General features: G+C 43.4%; 9 protein-coding genes across 9 annotated transcripts; 5 read left to right on the forward strand and 4 right to left on the reverse strand.

Annotated features, from left to right (window-relative positions):
- Window positions 1-266: 266 nt before the first annotated feature.
- Window positions 267-2,762, reverse strand: IL334_004542 (uncharacterized protein; the record flags this gene model as incomplete). Its single annotated transcript, XM_062936259.1, has 17 exons — window positions 267-350; window positions 409-500; window positions 559-621; window positions 684-761; window positions 815-958; window positions 1,019-1,252; window positions 1,317-1,350; window positions 1,457-1,521; window positions 1,576-1,668; window positions 1,748-1,811; window positions 1,886-1,945; window positions 2,011-2,067; window positions 2,123-2,191; window positions 2,242-2,351; window positions 2,402-2,410; window positions 2,469-2,520; window positions 2,577-2,762. 17 exons carry the CDS (start codon window positions 2,760-2,762, stop codon window positions 267-269), a joined length of 1,494 nt encoding a protein of 497 aa, XP_062792310.1.
- Window positions 2,763-4,152: 1,390 nt separating this feature from the next.
- Window positions 4,153-6,568, reverse strand: IL334_004543 (uncharacterized protein; the record flags this gene model as incomplete). Its single annotated transcript, XM_062936260.1, has 4 exons — window positions 4,153-5,484; window positions 5,848-5,859; window positions 5,960-6,061; window positions 6,119-6,568. The coding sequence occupies 4 exons, from the start codon at window positions 6,566-6,568 to the stop codon at window positions 4,153-4,155; spliced, it is 1,896 nt and encodes a 631-aa protein (XP_062792311.1).
- A 567-nt stretch (window positions 6,569-7,135) lies between these two features.
- On the forward strand, window positions 7,136-8,552 carry IL334_004544 (uncharacterized protein; the record flags this gene model as incomplete). Its single annotated transcript, XM_062936261.1, has 3 exons — window positions 7,136-7,286; window positions 7,349-7,839; window positions 8,025-8,552. 3 exons carry the CDS (start codon window positions 7,136-7,138, stop codon window positions 8,550-8,552), a joined length of 1,170 nt encoding a protein of 389 aa, XP_062792312.1.
- A 936-nt stretch (window positions 8,553-9,488) lies between these two features.
- On the forward strand, window positions 9,489-11,443 carry IL334_004545 (uncharacterized protein; the record flags this gene model as incomplete). Its single annotated transcript, XM_062936262.1, has 6 exons — window positions 9,489-9,744; window positions 9,828-10,007; window positions 10,111-10,203; window positions 10,289-10,362; window positions 10,451-10,700; window positions 10,878-11,443. 6 exons carry the CDS (start codon window positions 9,489-9,491, stop codon window positions 11,441-11,443), a joined length of 1,419 nt encoding a protein of 472 aa, XP_062792313.1.
- Window positions 11,444-11,761: 318 nt separating this feature from the next.
- Window positions 11,762-14,457, forward strand: IL334_004546 (uncharacterized protein; the record flags this gene model as incomplete). Its single annotated transcript, XM_062936263.1, has 9 exons — window positions 11,762-12,081; window positions 12,140-12,271; window positions 12,338-12,610; window positions 12,678-12,818; window positions 12,911-13,291; window positions 13,364-13,626; window positions 13,680-13,932; window positions 13,991-14,085; window positions 14,153-14,457. The coding sequence occupies 9 exons, from the start codon at window positions 11,762-11,764 to the stop codon at window positions 14,455-14,457; spliced, it is 2,163 nt and encodes a 720-aa protein (XP_062792314.1).
- Window positions 14,458-14,509: 52 nt separating this feature from the next.
- Window positions 14,510-15,961, reverse strand: IL334_004547 (uncharacterized protein; the record flags this gene model as incomplete). Its single annotated transcript, XM_062936264.1, has 9 exons — window positions 14,510-14,800; window positions 14,868-14,919; window positions 14,981-15,081; window positions 15,157-15,206; window positions 15,262-15,484; window positions 15,541-15,605; window positions 15,674-15,722; window positions 15,781-15,804; window positions 15,857-15,961. The coding sequence occupies 9 exons, from the start codon at window positions 15,959-15,961 to the stop codon at window positions 14,510-14,512; spliced, it is 960 nt and encodes a 319-aa protein (XP_062792315.1).
- Window positions 15,962-16,403: 442 nt separating this feature from the next.
- Window positions 16,404-17,824, forward strand: IL334_004548 (uncharacterized protein; the record flags this gene model as incomplete). The annotated part of the gene is made up of 8 exons (XM_062936265.1): window positions 16,404-16,503; window positions 16,564-16,742; window positions 16,808-16,926; window positions 16,988-17,092; window positions 17,163-17,255; window positions 17,305-17,398; window positions 17,462-17,587; window positions 17,645-17,824. The coding sequence occupies 8 exons, from the start codon at window positions 16,404-16,406 to the stop codon at window positions 17,822-17,824; spliced, it is 996 nt and encodes a 331-aa protein (XP_062792316.1).
- A 288-nt stretch (window positions 17,825-18,112) lies between these two features.
- Window positions 18,113-19,661, reverse strand: IL334_004549 (uncharacterized protein; the record flags this gene model as incomplete). The annotated part of the gene is made up of 8 exons (XM_062936266.1): window positions 18,113-18,426; window positions 18,502-18,691; window positions 18,744-18,891; window positions 18,943-19,108; window positions 19,161-19,222; window positions 19,282-19,310; window positions 19,363-19,475; window positions 19,538-19,661. The coding sequence occupies 8 exons, from the start codon at window positions 19,659-19,661 to the stop codon at window positions 18,113-18,115; spliced, it is 1,146 nt and encodes a 381-aa protein (XP_062792317.1).
- A 574-nt stretch (window positions 19,662-20,235) lies between these two features.
- IL334_004550 (uncharacterized protein) lies at window positions 20,236-22,230 on the forward strand (the record flags this gene model as incomplete). Its single annotated transcript, XM_062936267.1, has 8 exons — window positions 20,236-20,377; window positions 20,442-20,674; window positions 20,749-21,021; window positions 21,088-21,384; window positions 21,447-21,601; window positions 21,657-21,821; window positions 21,888-21,954; window positions 22,024-22,230. 8 exons carry the CDS (start codon window positions 20,236-20,238, stop codon window positions 22,228-22,230), a joined length of 1,539 nt encoding a protein of 512 aa, XP_062792318.1.
- Window positions 22,231-22,260: the final 30 nt, after the last annotated feature.

Raw genomic sequence — 22,260 nt, forward strand, 5'->3', positions numbered from 1 at the left:
ATTGTCAAATGGCGTTAAATAAGGCAGAAACATGAACACGAAAGAGAAAACAAAGAACCGAGAATCCTTTTCACGGAATACATCGTTCCGATTCAGGGAGACATTGGCCTATAAACTCAACATTTTTGCAAACAAATATTAATATATATATCCTCGTACGGCCATCTTGAATCGATACATGATTGGATGACCTGCTCAACTAGAACAATAACTTTAGATGAACGAATTAGACCTCCTCCATTAGCGCATGACCTCTGCTTTCCAGCCTAGTATACATATCTGAAAGCCTTTTTATTTTCAAGATCCGTTAAATCGGCGAAAGCTTGATCGTGATCGATTTGTTCAGCTCCCTAAAACATTCATCAGTTACTCTTCTTTCGAATGAGCAGGAGCGAGAAAGATACGCACAGTAAGCTCGGCACCTTCGTGATCTCTTCGACGAACGTGGTTCCTCCTCATGAAGATCGCTCGGAGGATCAAAGTCATAACGATGAAGAAAGCTAAGCACCAGTCAGCTGATGAACGAAAGCTCTTAAATGATGTACTATAATTACTCACCGTACAAGCCAATGTGGACTGCAAAAGCGAGTTTGTATCGAGGGGCATCCTTAGCACGGAATACTATTATCGATGTCAGCGTACAATCTTATATTGATCTTATATTGAATATGCATTCAACTCACCTTGTGGACCGATGATACATCCAGCACCATAAGTCACGAACAACATAGCAGTCACGCAAGTTTTCTTAGTTTGACCGGCTATAATACTCATCAGTACGATGCTAAACATTTTGAGGAGTTTATTTACTCACCGATATTCCGAGTGACGACACTGTATAGCAAAGACCCAGCACCAATAACGAAGTTTGCAAAGTAGAAAGCGAGCAATAAACCGGGTGCGGTTTTAGCTGATACGGGAACAGTCAAGAGTACCACAGTACCAGCGAGTGCGATGGCTAAGAAAAGTGAATAAGCTTAAGTAAACTCAATCCTCCTCGTTGCAGAATTTCACTTACACATCGTTCCAACAAGAACGAGTAAAGTTTGATTGGTCCATCTTGCTACCCATGCAGTACCGAAAAAGATAATCAGAGAAAATCCACCTTGAGCGAGATTTAACAACTGAGTCTGTCGAACAGTGAATCCTAATCCCTTGACTATGATATTGGCGAATACAGCTAGACCATTCACAATTATGAATCCTGAGATTTGCATGACCCAATAACACCATACTGCGGGATCTCTGAAGGCTGGTTACAACGACACTTATCAGCGGAAAGTGCAAAAACCGTAGAAAAAAGTGGGAGAATTCACCTTCCCAGAATTGTTCCCATTTCCATCTGGAGTCCTGAACACCTTGCTCATTAACTCGGAGTCTTTCAATCACCATAGTTTTCTCTCGATCGTTCCAACACTATACCAATCAGCACAAACCACCTGAATCCGAAACTCACCTTCGCTTTCATTGGAGAATCAGGAAGGAAAATCAAAGCTGCTACTCCGACCAGGACGGTAAACCCTGCATCCCAAATTACATCAGCAGGAATTAACGGGGTAACGATACTAGACTTACCTCCAACGATGATGAAAAGGATCTGCCATGTATAGATTCCAGGATGATTTACGTAGGTAAGGCCAAAAGCAATGAGACCAGATATCATGAGCTCTAGTTGATAAAGTCAGTGTCAGTTGTATATCTGATGGATCCAGCTTAAATGCATCTTAAGAATCGAAAATCAACCTACGGAGACCCTGTTGGCCATACCAGTATGAGATGATCGTCGGATGCTCATTTCGGCGATAGTACATCTGTATATCGGTTGATGATTTTTTCATTCAATCAGTATCGAACAAGTGCACGAGTGAACACAAGATGGACATACAGTAGTCAATGTCATGAGAGCAGGTTGAACACCGGATTCAAATAATCCCAAAAGGAAACGCTGAGTATAAGGTATAAGTAAGTAACCAAACGTTTTTTCCCATTACAAGGATTAACGTAACTTACAACGGCTAAGAGACCTCCAAAGCTCTTACATGCAGCATGCATACATACGATCGTACCCTATTAGAAGCTGGTCAATGTTCGTTCTCAGACCTGATGAAACGCAGAAGCTTACCCATATGATGACGAGACCACCCATGAATTTACCCAAGCGGACTTTTTGGATAATTCGATTGACCGGGACCTGTTCCACCATTCAGCACCATTCTATTATAAGAAGATCACTAAACGTACTTCTCCAATGAGATAACCAGCATAGAGAATCGTTCCCAAAGTACTATACTGCTGGCCTACGAGATGAGTGTCCTCTCGAAGACCCATGATAGAAGAAAATGCGAGAGTAGCTAGGTCGCTGTCAACAGAGCTTCCATCTGGTCAAATAGAGCAGACATACCTTTGTCGACTATTGGACATGTCAGCTTCTACTTTGACATCTTTTCATGAGGAGGATCAATACTCACACGTCTGACAGAAATAGATCAAAATCAAGAACGGTAAAATTCGTCTATCGACCTATATTTTCAAACTTCAGCGCCCTTGTTGACTTAGATCTCGGTCAAAAGACATACCATTCGCTTAATCTTCGTATTAAGTTCATCATCAATCACCAAAGTTGGATCAAGGTATTTAGCAGTTTCCGCATCAATCTTTCCATTATGTACATCTTGTTTCTCTTGATCTACGATATCGTCGTGAGTGTGGATAACTCGATCAACATGTTGAATCTCAGCTTTATCTTCTATCCTAGCAGACATCTTGACTTATCCCACAATTGATCCAATAGTGGTAGGTAGGTGAATATCAACGATACAGGATGTCAATAGAAAATCAGGACAATCAGGGGGATCGTGGGGCAAAAGGGGGGACCGGTGGGGGGTTTATGTATATTCATGTATTCCTGATATCGAATTTACCGATTGGACAACTCTTTGCAAGAGCGCCTATAGCATGAACAGATTACATGGTGGCTGCTTTTAACCTTCATTTAGCTCAGGTGATCACGACAAGGGAGAACAAGATAAGGAGATTCCACCAGAGCGTAAATACAGAGGGTTTACCGCCAACATGGGTAATCTGGATGATCTCGGTTAAGTATACTGTTACAACCGAGATGAATTCGCACTTCTCCTTCCCATCGTCAGTGACTCAACTAAGAGGACTGGGAAAGAAATGTTGCAATCGGATTCGGACCGATGAACGGGGGTGGCATACATAATCAACAAGTTGATCACGTTCATGGAACCGAACAAAGCGACGAGAAAAGGATGGTGATCCGCAAGAACATTGAACCGGAATGACGGATTACAAATCATCCCTCATTCCAATGAGAGGTTGACCATTTCATCTTCGTTAAGTTCGCGTTGATGTTGGTCCGAAATTCCGCTTGAAGCCGCCTTTAGGCCTATATCTGGAAGAACACCAAGTGAAATCAGAGATCGCAATATCCCCTCTTGCTTATGACGCAGGGATTAATACGCCCATCTCAGCAGGATACCCGTGGAGGACAAACTGATGAGTTTCTCGGTAAAACCTTATCTGTGCCGTAAAGCTCGAGATCCACTTGACATGTGAACAGAGAAATAGAATAGAAGATTATGAATGAAAATCATTTCGGACGTCGAGAATCATCTCCCATCTTTGATGTCCAGCTCGACCTCTCTCTATCAGTAGACGTTCTGCAGTGTTCTTACACCGTTGTAAAGAACAGCAAGAAATGCATCCGGAAGCTTAGCAACATTGATACTTCGGGTTCACATTGAAAAATAATTTATTGAGTAAAACCGAAATTTCTCCGGTAGAATAGATGGCGCCGATCGTTGAGAAAGTGAACGTTCAAGATGAGATGCAAACGAATGTGAAGTTAAATGTCATGTACAAGCACCTCTTCCCTTGGAGCTGTGATTCGAAGAAACTATTTCAGGTGAACATCTCATGAACTGCATATGGTTTTGACAAAGATCTGACAAGATGTCCTGCATCTTTCGATGGATATGAGATGTAAAATTACAAAATGATATTACTTAATTTTAGCACGATGACCAGTCTCTTTCGAATTCTGTATCTGCACATCCCCATAACCATCCTTGCACAATCTGACTACTACCTTGACACTTGCGTTCCGCTTCGCCAACTTTCTGAGATTTGCTATTGACCAACAGTCATTCTCATTCCATTATTCATCATCCAACTACCCTCTTCGTGTTTTTCGTCCATATCATATTCCATCATTTCAACTTCCATTCCAACCATATCGAAGGGAAGAACACCACTCATCCATTCCCACTGAGCTTGATCTAGCTCTACTATAGATTCGGCATTGGTGTTAGTAGGAGTTATGAGTGGGTAAGCTGAAGTGGTTGACGAAGGGGTACACATCCCGCTTTGTAGCTTGTATTCGTCGGAAATATCGAAAGTTGGCAGAGTGGTAGTGAATATTGTAGGTGAAGGTGGTAAGGGTATAGAAGCGATGTAAGATAGATCAATTCCTTCAGCGGCTTGAATGAGACCATTTCCACCCATATCTCCATCACTTGATGTGCTTGACATCGCTAAGCTCCTTGATGGTCCAGCGGTAGCATTCATGTCGACAGGGTTACCAGATTCGACCGCTCCACTCACGCTTTGAGGGGAAGCGAGCAATCCTTCTAGGGCTTGGAAGAAGTTTCCATCTAGAGCTTCGCCTGCCGACCATCCTGGACTTGAAACAAGAGATTCAAGAGAAGTGAATGATTCGATCGTATCTGAACCAGGCGAGAGTGAATCAAGTGATATCTGAGGAGAAGCAGCTAGAGTTGAGAAGTTATCGAACGAAGAGGGATCGGATAAAGCTGAAGATAACATTGATTCTATAGATTCTAGTCCTGCTGCCAAGTCAAAGTCTGGATTCTCGAAGGGATTGAACGATGTTGTCCTTGTTTCGATTGGCGTATCGTACGCCTGACAGCCCATTATACTGCCTTGATAGTCTTGGTTGGGATAAGGGTTGAAGGTGGAATTGAAATTGAGATTGAGTGGACTTGAAGGAGTAAAGTTGAACACGGGCATTTTGCTTCCTTCTAATACTTCTACTGGTACATTCAACATTCCCGCACCCCATTCTACAGCTATTTGAGGCATGTTATCCACCTGATGCATATGGAATGGCGAGATGAATCCACCATTAGGTTCAGTTGATGATGATATTGTCGATGTGAGTGATGACGATCTGTGCATCCTTTCTCCTTGGATGTCACCAGGGAATCCATTATCGAATGGGTAATTACCGAGTGAGGACTCGAGGATAGGAGTAGCGGGAGCATTGTGAGAAGCTTGACCTTGAGCTCGACGAGGTAACGATCTGACTTGTCTTCTTTCAATCGAAGGCGATGCCAGTTTCGCTTGTTGTGCTCGTTTGGGTAATGATTGGATTGGTCGATTGAATGTTTGTGTAGGAGTGGGTTGAGATCTTCTTGGTCCTCTGTTTCGTTTGTTTTGGAACTGTAGTATAATAGATGATGAGGAAGTGAAGGGAATGACGTAAGAAAGAGAGATGTTGTTATTGTTGTTCGTTGTTATTGAGAGGTACAGTGGCGGAGTAACGAATGTCAAAAGGGGGTTTCAAGAACAATAAGAATATCAGCAATTGTACCCTGGGTATGTGTGTGTGTGTGCAATAGTAAACAAGGTAAAAAAGGCGATCAATGCGTATGAGATGACGCGAAGTGAAAGGGGTACCCGAAAAAGAACAATAAGAAATATTTTGTGATGTGAGAAAGTAAAAAATGCTCGTGGCTACAACCCTCTTTTTTCATGATGGAAAATGAACAGAAATGGGTGGCAAGAGAGGAAGAGAAAACTCACCCAAGTTCGGACCTACAACGCGTAAAGCAGTGTATCAGCTTGAGTAAAGAAAAAGTGAAGATAGCGAAGAGACAGATGGTTTGAGTGAGGAAGAAGAGGAAAATGTACTCACTTGATGAGCAGTTATGCCTGCTGCTTCTGCGATGATGGCTGTTTCGGCGGTGGTGAGGATTTTGGTACGGGAATAAGCCGCTTCGAGAATGGTTAGAGCTCGCTGCAATTGGTGTCAGCAAATGCCCATGTCAGGCTACCAAGTGGCTGTTAGACTTACTGAGGAGAAAGGAATTTGCCGCCTACAAGATGGCAGCTGTAGTAAAGAGTTACGGATGAGCACTCCTCGGATAACCTGTTTGATCTTGTTACATTGCGAGTTGAAAGAGGCTTCTAGCACCGCGCAGATTTGCTTCTGCACATCTTTGTCTGAAGCTGCACCATATTCCTCCAAAGATTTCCATTTGGTCAAGATTGAGGTGTAGGCATCAAAAGTTGCTTCTCTGTCTTGTCGCAAGTGGGAATAAGTGCTAGACCATAAAGTCGTGATCGTCGATGGGCCTATCGCATCTGCGAGTTCCGGTGGTATGAACCAGTCTTGAGAAGGAAAGGTGAGATCAGGGAGTATAGAAACAGCTTGTAGCAAACGAGGAGCACTTGACGACCGGCAAATCGAGAGGATGTCGTCTGACGCTGCAATAAGCTTCTGGAGGTAGTGAGCAGTAGTCATTGTATGCTATGGGATGAATGTAATGCACTTTAAGATTGATCTATGCTGATATGTCCATGTCGACTTATTATTATACATTGTTGGCACGGAAGCACGGTCTTCCCTATCGTTCAATGTGTGTTTGTGCGTCAGGGTCATACAAAAGAATGCTTCACGGAGAACAATAAAGATGTTTATATTGTAAGTTACGAAACATTTACTATCATGATAGGGGGTGCACCATCACTAGCCAGTTACTCGATATACAGACACAAGCATGATAGTTACAAATATACATAAAACAGGCATCTCTTTTTGTTCTTACATTTATGAACAGCTGGTAGGCAAATCCACGGTTCAAAACAGTTCATTCTGAAGACAGTCATAAATATCCATCCAATCTCGAAACATTAAGCAATTCACACAACAGTCAATACAATGTCAATGACTCAGCATTATCTCGTCGACACCACTTTCAATCTGTATGAATTCTTTCTTTCCAAGGTCGGGCAGGAGAGGGAATGGTCATCATGCGTGACTCAATTGCAGCATTATGAGACAGACCTGCACAAGCAGATTCGACAAGGTATGCCACCCGATCATAGAACAGCATCCACAATATGGTCAGTAGCACGAAACATTGGGGTAATAGCCACAAAGGCCTCAGAATTAGAGGTCGAAACGGCTATTGCTGTTGATGAACTCACCGCTGCTATGAAAAACTTGCTGGTACACGAAAGTGCGTGAGAAGTTTCGCGATTGAATTCACTCATGAAGCCTGGGCTAACAAAGATTCGGTAGCTGACACCAGAAAGCGTTCCCTCCCGTTATCTCCACTTCCATCGACACCCCGCTGCTCCAAAAGACAGCGCCCTCCATCGATCTCAACACCCTTAACACCCATCACTCGCGCATCATCACCTACTCCATCCGACCCGCCCTCCGATCGACCGAATGGCACCAAAGAACCTGATCATTCCGTGGTAAGATCATGGTTCCTCAACCACATCTCACACCCATACCCTACTTCATCTCAAAAAGAAACACTTGCCAAAGCAGCTGGTATCACCAAGAATAAGGTTGATAGTGATTTGACCAACTTCAGACGAAGATCAGGATGGACTGATCTGATGAATCGCTTCTGCGCGAGCGATAGAGAGAAAATGAGAAAATTCATAGATAAAGTTGAAGCTGGAAAAGAACGTAGAGATGAAGTTCTGATGAGAGTAAAAGCTATGAAAGAGTATTTGGGAGGGAAAGAGGGTGAAAGAGTTGGTGATTGGGTTCAAGAGGTAAGTTGATTGCCTTCCAATCCGCTTTCATCCTTGATCATCACCTTCACCGCACACTCATACTTCACATGATGATCACATTCCATTTCCTACTATTCATCTACGCGTTATGTCCTTCACTACCTCGCCGAGTCATTGTTGCCCTTCAGTACCTAATCACACTAATTGACTGCGTATGGAAACAGGTCACCGCCCTCACCTCGTCTCTCATTGCCACTGGATCCACTACCAGCTCAGAATTCGAAAACACACTCAACAAACATCGATCCAATGTATCCCTTTCATCGCTCTCAGCAGCTTCCAATGTATTAGGATCAGATACACCTAGATCTGTTTCCACCTCATCATCCTTCTCTACGTCTTCATCCCTCTCAGACGCTTCGTTCACTTTACCAAGTAAGAAACGACTCAACCCCAATGCTGAACCTTTCATCCCCAACAAGAGACACACATCACGAAATGGCCAATCAGCAACTCACACTCATGCGGTGAATTATGATCCCTCTATTTGGTCTACTTCAGCGCCATTACCCGTTCTTCCTCATATGTCAAGTTCATCCTCAAACGCGTGGAGTATTCCTAGTGATAGTGTTTTCCAACCCAGGATCGAAGATTGGAGTGAGGGTAGTGTGAGTGGTGTCAGTCGAGTCTTGCAGAGCAAGTTTGGGCTGAGCAAGAGAGAACGAGGCGTCGGAAGGGATCATGGACCTTGAGATCTGCTCCCTCAGAGGAGGATCTTTTTGTGATTTCATCTTTCATTTTCCACACATTGTACCAATATCTTTTCTCCTATACCCTCTGATCATTACCCAGAAACCTTGTATACGCTTTGGTTATCGATACCCTTCTCATGCTATGTATTTTGCTTGTGGTCAATGGTAAATAGTGAAAGCATCGTCGTGACAAAGAGGGTTGCCAATTCAAGGGGTGTTTCAAGAAACAATAAGAAGCTTGTTTGTCATTTTACCTTTCGGCTTATTCATCATCCTTGGCTTTCGGCCGTATTTCTCGGACTATAGTGTTGTGATGTGAGTGAATCCAATTCACATTTTACCAACTGTCGATTTCATATGCACGTCAGGTATCTTTTAGCATGAAATCGTCCGCATGTGACCCAGCTGGAATGGTGCATGAAGCTGCCAGTTTAGGAAGCTGCGTCACAAGACGTAATTTTAAGCATGAATAAGAACCTCGTGACCTGTCAGGAATCGCCGGAAATAAAACGGAAATGAGATGTTGAAGCGATTCTATTCTTGACTTTTCTCCACCGCTTAATGGACTAGTTACAAATACAATTATAAATCCAGAGCAATACCTCCACTCCTTCTCATCGACCTCTCGTTTATCCATCGCATTAGCTTCATCTTCTCAACAGCTGTCACGTCGAATACGATACAAGTGTACATAGGCTAAGAAGGATAGGAAGATGTGTATTGATAATCAAAACATAGGTCTTACTCATCAGTGAACTAAGCTTATTCATCGACATCAATAGAGCAACGGAGCGGAGATGGGTGAGGAGGCATATAAGAGGGAATAGCAATAACGAGAACATACAGCTCGCGAGAAGGTATAATAGAAAGGAATCGAACAATAAACATAAAAGTATAATTAGAGTACACAATAGAAGCCTTTGGCAACATCGAAAAATGTCATCATCTACCCTTCGCCCAGAATCGGAGGAAAATAAGGATCGAAGTACAGATATGGAAAGAGGATCCGCATCAGACTATCCTCCTCCGTCTCGATCGGGGAACGAAGGTTCACGAGAGAAAACAACACAGCCTCAAGGTGAAGAAGGTAGCGCTCAACCACCGAAAGACGGTGATGAGGACGATATACCTGATGGTGGTTATGGTTGGGTCATAGTAGGCTGCTTAATAGCTATGAATGCTGTGACGTGGGGTGAGTGGATCCACAACTTAATAAAGGCCCACTGTTTTTATTCGCCGATTATCAATCTGCAACTAATATCTTCCGATCGTTAGGTATAAATACAACATATGGAGTGTTCTCATCGTACTATCTCTCAAACAACTACTTTGAAGGCGGATCAACATTGAAATACGCTTGGGTTGGAGGATTGAGTGTAGCAACTTGTCTACTGTGCGGACCACTGGCAAACGCCATCAGTAGATGGCTTGGTTTCAGAACAACAATGATGTTTGGTTAGTCTTCCCCTTGTGCCCACATTTGTCCCCAATTGAGCATAGATGGGGGAAATTTTACGAAAAAGCACAAGTTATCGCTAAACCTGGACTTGTCATTTAGGTACAGCATTTGTCGTATTAGGCCAATGTATGGCAGGGTTATGTAGAACATACGGAGAGTTCCTATTTTGTCAAGGTATCCTGTTCGGCACAGGTGAGTTGAGCCTGTTTTCATTGTATTTCAAGTCGAGCATGAGTGCGAAGGAGCTTCGCGCTGACCTTAAGCAACCTGGTTCCAGGTCTCGGATTCACGCTTGTTCCTAGTCAACCTTTACTAGCACATTGGTTCAAGAGAAGATTGGCTTTAGCGCAGGTAAGTCCTGCTTGATATCTCCGTGTCATCTCCTGACCATTTGAACGGCTGAGAACCGACGTCAACGCTAACGATTCTCACGATGTAGGGGATAGCAACTTCCGGCTCAGGACTAGGCGGCTTGATCCTCTCGAACACCACACGTCTAATCATAGATCGAATCAACGTCAAGTGGGCACTGATAATAAACGGTATTATATCATTGGTCTGCTTGGTGCCCGCTATCATACTGCTGAAAGGTAGACATAAGGCTATAGGAGCGAGACAAGCTCCATTAGAACTCAAATGGTTATGGCATCCTGGGTTTTTATGGGTTTGGTTGTGGGCTGCTTTTACCAGTGAGTAAGACTTTTTCATACCCCATCTGCCGGGCAGATCTTCATTTGGAAAATGAAGAAAAGTGGGATCTGTGTCTCAACGACATTCAACGAGCACAGTAAATCAGGAGGAGTCCGAGAAGGCATTGAAAGGTATCGTTTGTGTATTGCGCATATGCTGACGACACTTGCCTTCAGTGATGGCTTACTTCATCGCCCTTTACTCCCTCGCTTCATTCGCTACTTCCGGTCTCAACCTTTCTCAAACGCAAGGAGCAGCTCTCCAATCTATTCTATCAGCAGGACAAATGATCGGTCGACCAATTTGGGGTTATTTCCTCGATACGGGTGGTCGAATCAATCTCACCATGATCTGTTATATCATATGTGGTATTTCCTCATTAGCAATTTGGTTACCAGCGAAATCATTTGGTGTATTGATTTTCTTCGCTCTCGTACAAGGTATGACAGGAGGAACGATTTGGTCAGCAGCTACACCGGTTGTAGCTAAAGTCGTAGGAGTGAAGGATTTAGCTTCAGCATTATCCATATTCTGGTTGATATTAGTGATACCCGCATTAGTCGGTCAACCGATCGCAATCGCTTTATTGGATTATAGTGTTTCGCATCTTGGAAGATCAGGTGCAGAAGCTTATTATATCAGTATTGGATTTTGTGGTGGGATGGCTTTGTTCGCTGCTGGATTATTGTATGGTGCGAAAAGGTGGTTGCAAGGTAGTTGGAAGGTGTTACAGAGAACTTAATGGTAGTAAATGCCCATCCAGATAAAAGGGAGTGAAATGAGTAATGATGAATATAATCAGTACAATATGTATGAGTACGATCTAATGGAACAGCAATGACGTGAATCTCATTATAATAAGTTGTAAAATCGATAAGGATAAATGATGCATTGCAGTAATTGATTGACGGTGATTTGGCAAAACCCAAAGGACCCGTAGATAAGGAATAAAAGGGCGGGATATCGGTTTTTGTGCCGATAAGGAACGGTATCACGATTTAACAATTGTTATGTTTTCTTCTTTTCCTCACAAACTGGGGTTTTGGTGTCCATACCAACCATGTCTTCTTCCCGACTGACATCAAGATCAGCTTCTCCTCCTACTGGCCTTTCAGCATCGAATCGACGCACCTTGAGTCCGGGATCGGGACATCGTAGAACTTCGAGAGCATGTTTACAATGTCGTAAGCGTAAACAAAGATGCGATGGTGCTTCTGTACCTTGTGAAAGGTGTCAGAGAGTCGGGAAGGAATGTTCTTTCCTACTTGATGGCATCATAGAAGGCGAGAAAGAAAACGATGGGGTGGAAGTTAAATGGGGTTCTGGGCAGGCAAAGGTACTTCAGGGCATGAAAGATGATATGGATATATTGAGGAAAGAGTGAGTTATTGGTTGAATGTGCTATTTCCGCGAGATGGGATTCCGAATTTGGTCCCAGTGAGAGTATAGGCCTGATAAGACATTTCAGAATGGAGAATGCACAAAGAAGGATTCAACATCTTGAAAGAGGGCTGTCAGCAAGACAAGATAATTTGGCTAGGGCTGGATCTCCCGTTGCTCAAATTATGCAGTAAGTGATTTCGACTATTCATACACGCCAAGAATGAGCAGGCATTTACGAAGCCTGCATTGCTAGATACGACGTTCCAGAAACTCAAGTACCGCCCGCCAATCCCCCAGCTCTGTCTCCGGCAGCTTTGATCAATGGCAGATTCTCTCACGCTCCCATTCAGACATTACATGGACTGCTTCCTTCGCCCTCTTCGCTTGTGCCCCCATCCACTCTACCACAACACGGTACAAACGGTGTCAATAACCTAGATACACAAGCTAGACGAAGAAGTCCAGCTCTAGATCCTGTTTCAAGGGGTGTATTGAGCGCACAGGAAGCTCAAAGGTTATTCGATATGTGCGTCCTTTTTCACCTTTTCCGTAAAGTCATCGCAGCTAACGAAAAATCACCTTGTGTCAATCAGCTTCTTCGCGGCATGTCACGAGCTTGCACCTTGTTCATCATCAAAATCGCAATCCAACGCGTCTGACCTTCGGCAACGTAGTCCGTTTTTATTCACCTCGATATGTTTGATCGGAGCTAGATATTGGGAAATGGATGATCCGTATGTAATCGTACTTACAACTTCGAGTGACGGTTGCTGGACACCCATTTTCGTCATCCAGCTGACTATTCTCACCTTGTTCCATGCTACAGAGTCAGCTCAACTCGTAATTGGTTACATCCTCGATATTCAGATTTAGTCTCAATATCAGATGAACACATCCGTAATTTACTTCTGAAACCTTCTTCATCGGATTTTAACCTTTCCACAATACAAGCACTCCTCTTATCAATCCAATGGCCAGCTTTGGACATCGAATCACATACCGATGGAAACGGCTACATGGGAGATTCACCGGTCAAAAGTAGATTCAACGACGCTTACGCTTGGTTGATGATTGGCATAGCTATTAGATTTGCCAAATATATAGGATTAAATGATTGTACGGAAATTAACTATTCGGACCAGAATGTGGATGAAGACTCTTTGGCCAAGATGAGAATTTGGTTAAACTTGATCTCCATTGATAGACAGTAAGTCAATTGCCTTCCTGACAACTGAAAGACATAACCAGAACAGTTGCTGATCGTACTCTGCAATCTCAGTTTAACGCTCACAGCAGGCTTACCAGCAAGTCTCGAAGCTCCACCAAGTCATATTGTTCGGGCATTTGGTAGTCACCCCAAAGCGCAGTCTGGTGATCTCAAACTGGCTGGTTTATCCGAATTAGTCTCTATAGTCCATCGAGCAGCTCAAGCTTGTGGTGATGTATCATTAAGGAGATTAGACGCAATAAGCTTGAAAGTAGCCAATTTGGAGCTCGACGAATGGGAGAAACAGTGGTCATTGATTTTAGGGATCAACAATGGTTAGTGATATAAAAACGAGGTTCTAGATATGGGTACTGATTGGGATGGGTAGCCCCTACGTTTCGACAACAAATGCCATTCACCGCTCTGAGATGGTATAGACTAGCCTTAAATGCCATCCCCATAGGAGTAGCTCTAGGAGAAGTATCTGGCAATCTCATGACTCCGACACCCACAGCACTAGGTACTTGTGTAGAAGCTGCGTTCCAACTTATCTGGCAGTATTCTTCTGAGGCTACTTCTGAAAGACCAGAAAGAGGAGTTCCATCAAGTTCAGCTGGGTACACCATGAACTTTATGGCACTGTGAGTGAAACATTCGCGGATCGGATCAGAATTTCACTGGACTAATCGAATGGTATAGGTCTTCATTCATGTTTGCTGTTGATTCATACTGGATTACTCATGCTTATGCAGCGGTGTTTTTGGTTCTGGTGTATGATAGAGGATGTATCGATGGTACGTTATCTTATATCATCTACCTGTCTTGTCAAGTATTTACTAGCTGATCTGGTGTCAATGATAGCTGAACTAAATCCATATCCGTATATAAGCTCTGAATCACCTCCACCAGTGCTTGAGTCATCCAGATTGTATCGTATAATCAGATTCGCATCTACGATCTTCGATGGAATATGCCAAGGAGCGACTCATCATCCAGCAATACAATATCGATCTATCGTAGCTAATGCTTTACACACTCTGAGTCAATATAAAGCTCAAGAAATCGACATAAACGCTGTTGGAGCAGGTATAGATGAGATGTTAAATGCGCTTCTGGATCCAGGTCAAGATTGGGCGTTTTTACGGGATTCAGGTTATACCATATAAAGTCATTCAATATGCATCTTGAAGTATCAATATGGATCACACAAGATTACAATCACTTTGATTGGTAGGGAAATTGATTTTTCCAAAGTTCAGCAATTTCTTCCCTTTTAGCAAACCAAACACCTTCTTTTGCTTGAACGTAATCTATGAACATCCTCAATCCAGCCAACCTAGCAGGACGTCCGATAATCCTACAATGCAATCCTATAGACAACATCTTTGGTGATCCAGCCTCTCCCTCCACGTATAATTCGTCAAACGCAGCTTTGAGATATTGGAAGAATGCGTCAGGTGTTATAAATCCTAAATAAGTAGCTTCTTTATAATCGTTCGTATCGAGTGCCTAAACCGCGAAGGATCATATAAGCTTGTTCTTTCGTTCTGAGATGCTCACAGAGGAGGTAGCTTACATATGGAATTACGAGTAATCCTTCATCAGACTTGCCACCTGGCATAGGTATCCTATTTTGAGTATGTAAGCGTTGTAAGTCTGGGGACGAATGATAAAAGTCGGTACACTCACCAATGAGGTAAATCATCACTGTAATCATCGCACCAGTATTCTAAGGGTATACCTTCTTCTCTGAAAACACGCGCTACGAGTGATCTCGACCTTGGACTGGCCTACGTATAATCGAAAATCAATCGTGTTTTTCTTATTTGGTAGTAAGGAAGGTGTGGACTCACTTTCGATCCTACCATACCATAATACCAACCTTTTGGAGGCGCTCCCGACGCATCGGTTATTGCTAAACCAGTTTGATCAATTATTCACTTCAAGAAAAGTGAACACTATTGACTAACCTTTTATTGTCTTTCTGACATTATCTTCCTCCTCATTCTCAGTCCATGATGATCGGTCAATCCATCTCCAACCATGACTAGCGAATTCATGTCCACCTTCTTTCAAAGCTTGTCCAACTTGTTTATTCATTTCTAATGCTTGACCCACAGCATATGCAGTACAGTGTATGGCTTTCTCTTTGAACAATCTCAATATACGCCATACACCTGCTCGGGAACCATACTAAATTCAATGTCAGCTTGATACTTCAGATGAACCTAGGAAAAGTATTGGCTCACCTCATAAAGTGATTCCATGTTCACATCTCTCTGTCCTATATGAGGTGTCACGCCAGGTCCAAGCTCTACACAAGTCCACAGTGGTATCAGCTAAAGGCTACAATAGGCTTTCCTATCGTCCAAATTGACGTACCACTGGCCAAAGTCTCAGTGACCTTATCACCGTTCACAGGTGTATGTTCCTACGTGATACCAAGGTTAGCATCTTAATCGCCATCGTTGATGTTCTCAAAGACTCACACTACCTTCTTCATAGTTGAGCACCTGTACGAGAACATCAGCAGCTGCATTTCGACGAAGGGTTCAATAGACTCACCAAACTGATAGCTATCTTTGCGCCTCCGGGCCATTTTGGCTTAGGAGGATTAGGTCCATACCCCACTAAATCACGAGGTCCATAATCTTCAGAGTTGGTCTGCATATCGATCGTTCTACAAAGAAGCTGAAAGGTGAGTTTCGTCGTGGTTGTGGTATATCCCATGAGAATGGTAACAAACGATCTTCAGACAACCTCGATGCTACGTCTAACTCGTACTTGGGGGAATGATTCCTTATCGGGATTCATCCGGAAAACGCATGGACCGTTTTTTACGTCACTCAGGTTTGATTTACAAGTCTTCACAACCAGATCTCGGGTTTAAACCCTTTCGGAAAGTAACTTATGAAGAGCGGTGAGCTACCCGCTCTTATACCGCTCATGTCGATGATAGACCGAATTGACAAGTAACAAAGGCGATAATCAATAGCCAATCAAGAAATTTCAGATGGATGTACTAGATGGAGTGAATGTTTAGGTCTAATCTTCGATACTTGACATTTTCTTAACATTGTGGATATAGTAAATCATCAGACAGTTAACTACAATGACCAAAACACTCAGACCAGGAATATACGTCCCGCTTCCTACTTTCTTCGATGCGAATGAGGATCTGGACCTTGAAAGCTATGCCAAACACGTAGCTCGTAAGTAATCCACAATAGTATCTATTGAACTCCTGAACTAAGGCTTGATTCTGTGCGTAGACACCGCCAAAGCTGGGATACTTCCTGTAGTATGTGGCTCAATGGGGGAGGCAGTGCATCTAACTCACGAAGAACGAGTATCCCTCATCAAAACAGCGCGAAGAGCATTAGATACCGCTGGTTTGTCTGATGTGCCTATAATGGCTGGAATAGGAGCAGCCAGTACGAGAGAAAGTATTGTCCTCGCGAAAGAGTAAGTCCGCGCACCATTAATCTTCTCTAACTGTGTTTTAGGGCTGCCGAGGCAGGTGCAGATCATGCGATTCTCATCACAGGAGGATATTACGCTGGTGCATTGATCAAAAAGCCTGAAGCGATCAAGAAGTTCTTTGTAGATGTATCAGAAGCTTCTCCCATACCTGTGTAAGGGGAATCATAATATCACAAACGAGATCATTTAAGCTGAGATTGAGCACGGTATCAGCTTGTTATACAACTTCCCTGGTGTTTCAGGTGGTATAGATATGACAAGTGATTTAGTGGAAGATATCGCTAAATCTGCTCCTAACACATGTGGTATCAAACTCACGTGAGTAGTATATCTCTCCCATTAAGTGAGATAGATGATGCAGACATTTGCTGATCTTGTGTTCTGATAGTTGTGGTGCTGTTGGAAAACTCACTCGGATTGCTGGCCTCGTGAACAGCCCTTCCTTCATCAAAGACTATCCCAGAAAGGACCCGAATGCGCCGTGAGTGTGCACTTCACCTCCCATATGCTCAAAGCTGATATTTGTGTAGTTTCCTGGTCATCGATGGTTTCATCGATTTCCTCCTTCCTTCCATGTCTGCAGGAGCGTCTGGAACTATCACCGGTGTACCTAACTTCGCACCTGTAAGCCTCCACCCAGCTACGAGCAAGGTATACCTCCTGATGTCTGACTATGTCTGAATTCAGTTGACATGCATGAGGCTTTGGGAACTATGTACTTCGGCAGATCTACATGAACCAGAAGTCATGAAGGAAGCGCAAGCTATGCAAGAAGTCGTCTCGAGAGCCGACTGGGCAGCTTCCAATGCAAACGTACGTTGAATATCTTGTTTGGGGAAGAGCATTACTTTGGCTAATTCCTCTTTCTAGATCCCTGGGATGAAGAGGTTGTTACAAAAGCTGTTTGGATACGGACACCTTCCTAGAGCCCCTCTACCTGAAATGACAGAAGAAGAGGCTCACAAGCTACTGATTGACAACGCCGCAATCAAGCGGATCCTTGATATTGAAAATAAATTAGAACAGGGGCAAGACGTTGTGCTCAGTTAGAATTTCATAAAAACATACATATTGTAGCATGCATTTAATCGACACGCGAAAGGCTTTTTGGGACAGCTTGTGATCTGCATCAACTTTTTCAAAGAGAACACATTCACGCACAAAAACCTCAGGGTGTGAATCTCAGTTTGTGCGAGCAGCACTCTTTGAAAAAGGCCCTTACCAATCCATTACGCATTGCTGGACCGGAAATTTACTTCCTAGACTCCAAGAACACTGCATCCAGTAGTATAAAATCACAATACATGCCATACGAGAAAGAAAAGTACGTAAAAACAATCAACAAAGGTTCAGTTGTACCCTTTGTTCGTCCCCAGCGCATTCTCCTTGATCATCTTCTACAAGTGCTGGAATAGGCTTGTTTGCCAATGGAGTCAACCTGAACGCGTGTCTTCGATCTCCAACTGGATAATCAAGAGTTTGAGAGTGGTTGGTTACACGTTGATCCCAAATCACGACTGTTCCAGCTTCGTATCGAACTCTACAAGAGAAGTCTTGTCTCTTGGCAATGTGGTCATAGAGGAAGTTGAGTAAATAATCGGATTCTTCTTTGTCAAATCCGACGATCTTTTGTGTATATACAGGGTTGACATCTATTTACGCAATAAAGGAATGCGTCAGTCAATTTGGTCTTATCAAGATTTTTCCAAGCTGGATCGTCAACTCACATAATGCCTTTTGCTTGGTGACTGGGTGAACGATCACGACAGGATGAGCAGTAGTCAACATCTTTCTTCTCATGACAGCATTGGCATTCTTCATTTCTTGTTGAACACCATCAGAGTTACTGTGTATAGCCATAAGACCATCGAGTCTTTTCCTGAATTTGGGGGATAGGGCGTAGTACGCTCTTACAGACTAAACAGCCTGTTAGCGCTACGGACATCGTATCGGAGAGTGAAGAACCTACCGAGCTGATAAGGGTATCACCACCTGCTGTAGAAGGGGATTCAAGCATACACAGGAAAGTAGTACCCGGAGTTTGAGGTTCAGGTGATTGATCAGTGTGCCATTGAACAGGTGATCTACCAGCCCAGGATTTTCGTACTCGAAGATCACTACAACAGAGTCAGCCTGAATAGTCATAGATGACTGTCGAGGCAACTCACTCTTTGTGGTCGTAGATGATCATGTGTTCTTCGGAACCTCCTGCAGGATGAGGTGCCCAACCGTGAATATGTAAAGGACCGAAATGTCGTACAATCTCCTTTTGCTTTTCGAATCCAAGATCACCGAAATCTTGATCTCTGAACACTAAGGCTCCTCTTTGCGCAGCTAAAATAGGAGTTAGTGCAAAAACACTTATCAAGAGATCGGAAAGACTCACTCAACAGAGCCAATTCATCCAATCCAGCAGAGTTCAATTGTGAAATTTGTACGCCAAGAATTCTGTAATCATAGTCAGCAAGTGGTGCAGCATAGCAAAGAATCGCGCCATTCAAACTTACTCGGTACCGACATGTGGAGAAAGATCGAACTACGCTATATGTCAGCTGAGATCCGACTTGGATGTGACGTTATGAGCTTACAGATTTAGTTGCATCTTTCATGAGATTTGGGAAAGTTGGATCTGCTCGATGACCAGGGTCGAAGTGATCAAATTCACCAAGGTCTTCTACCTTCTCTAGAGGGTCATAGAAAGCTAATTACATTTTCGTCAGCACCCATATATGTTCAATAATCATAGGATGCCCTATCACTCACGCATGAACTCGGGATATAAGGGAGAACCATCATCGTTTTTGGGTCTTGATAAATGTGCTTTGGCTATCCCTTTGAGGGAGGCTGTTGTGGTATGAGTAGTGGTGGTGGGGACAGCAACGGGCATATTGATTGTCTTGATTGATTTGCTTTTGGTGTTGTAAATTGTAAGCTATAATGAATGGGAAGTCTTGCTAAGTTCTGGATCATCAAGTTAGAAGAATTCTTAAGATAAGACCGCCTTCAAGTATCCCTTTGAGCGCTGAGTGGCTAAACGATCGGCGGGTGTGTGCCGCTCTTCCCTCTTCATATCCTCACTTGGCCCAATGCTGGAAGAGCGGCATCGGTCCTATTCAAACTGAAACAAAGCTACGGCCCGTGTGGGTCACGCAAGGTGGGAGGAAGGACGATGCGGGTGACGCATAAATACTCGAGTAAACATTTCAGTGATCGACTTTAACTTTTTAACATTTGGTGTTCCCTGAAGCGGTTCAAACTCCGATGCCGCTCAAGTGCTATCTTTGAATTTCCATTGGCCGACTGTATCCCGAAAAAAAGTCGATCCTTATCTTTCCATTCACCTGCATCTTGCTCATCAGTCATATATGCTACGCGCTACATTTGGCATATAAAGGAGGGCTCTGTCGGAGAGAAAGAAAGCTCTTTTCCTTACGCTTCCTACATTCCAATAATATCAAATCATGTCGGGCTCAAATTCATCCGAAGAGAAAGTCGGTTTACCTTCCGCCGAAGTCGTCGAGGCCCACAGCGAGGAATATGAACAATATCTCGCTTTGGAACAACGAATGGCAGGTGCTCCCCACAAACGACTCATGAGAAAACGTAAGTAATGTGAACTTATAGACGATTCGAATAAATGCTAATGATTGAGTATCTCACTGTTTAGTCGATTTCCGACTCTTGCCATCGTTATCGGTTTTATATCTGCTTGCTTCGCTCGACAAGTCAAATGCTGGTAATGCCAAATTATTCGGATTTCTCGAAGACGTTGGTATGTCATCAAGTCAATTCAACTTGGCTTTGACAGTCCTCTTCTTCACATATGGTTTATCGGAACCTGTCTGTAACATTGCTCTTCGAAGGTTCGGTCCCAAAATCTGGTTCCCAATTGCTGTCACTGTAAGTCATCGATGAAAAGCGACCATCAACTAAGATGCGCAAGCTTACTTTTATCTGGAATATTCTGAATCTAGACTTGGGGTTTGATCACTACTGTCACTTGTGTTGTCCAAAATTACGGTGGATATATCGCTATTCGACTTGCTCTAGGTGCTGCCGAAGCGACAATTTACCCTGGTGGTTATCTCTTGCTCAGTATGTGGTATAAGCCAAAAGAGCTTGCGACCAGAATGGCCATTTTCTACGGTGCCAACACTTCAGCTGGTGCCTTCGGCGGTGCTATCGCTTATGGTATCGGTAAACTCGATGGTGTCCATGGCTGGCGAGCCTGGAGATGGTTATTCCTTGTGCGTCGGTCTTCCAAGCTTGAGTGACATGGAGGCATGAGCTGATAATCGTGTACATTTCTATAGATCGAAGGTTTGATCACTGTCTTCTTTGGTCTTTTAAGTTTTTTCTTACTCCCACCTTTCCCTCACAATTACGAAGTTGCTACCGGTACCAAAAAATCCTGGTTGACTCCCGACGAGGCTTTATACGCCAAACTTCGAACTAAATACGCCAATGGACCTCATCCTCCAACCTATGTTTTCCAATGGAGTGACGTAATCAACGCTTTGAAAGATAGGAAAACTTACTTGATGATGATGATGTTCTGGTGGGGTGGAAGTATTCCAACTTATTCCCTCTCTTATACTCTTCCTACCATGGTAAGTTTCCACTCCAAATTGTCACTTATTGGGGTTTGGCTAATGGAATTGAGTCATTGTAGGTAAAGAACTTGGGTTACACAGCTATCAAAGCTCAACTTATGACTGTACCTCCGTACATCTTCGCTACAGTCGTTTGTGTCACCTGTGGTGTTCTTTCCGATCGATTCAGACAAAGATATTTTGCAATCATGTCCGCATACACTTTAGGCTTAATGTAAGTCTTCTTCTCTTTCAGATCTCGATGGCAATGACTGATAATACTGGTTTAGCGGTATCATAATCCTCTGGATCACAGTCCATCACAAACACTTGACTGGTGTCAGTTACTTTGCCATCTTCCTTGCTGCGGCAGGTTACAACGCACAAGCACCTATAGTCGGATCTTGGACATCTGATAATGTACCTAATCCCTCGAAACGAGCTGCTGCTATCGGGTAAGCCAATTCATTGACCTTTTCCTCTCTTAATTGTTTTATGCTTACGTAGGCTCTATTAAATAGGTTCCTCATGGTTCTAGGAAGTGTTGGCGGTGGTGGTATAGGATCCAACATCTACTTAGCTGAACAGGTGAGTTTCATTATTGTCGATTGTATGAAATGAAGAAGCTACGCTGACGTAAGCGTTTCCCTAACAAAGGCTCCTTATTATCCACTTGGTTTCGGCTTTTCAGTCGGTGCGACACTCCTAGGTGCTATGATTCCTGCAACAATCCATTACGTGTTGCTCAGACGTGATAATGCCAGAAGAGATAGGATCAGCAAGGATGAAGTACTTGCCACTCATACCCCAGAAGAGTTAAGTGCATTGGAAGAGTACAGTCCTTTGTTCAGATACAGTACTTAAGAAGTTCCGAATTTGTTGTTTGTTATATCT

The sequence above is a fragment of the Kwoniella shivajii genome, chromosome 6, assembly GCF_035658355.1.
Source record: "Kwoniella shivajii chromosome 6, complete sequence".
Classification (NCBI taxonomy): Eukaryota; Fungi; Basidiomycota; class Tremellomycetes; order Tremellales; family Cryptococcaceae; genus Kwoniella; species Kwoniella shivajii.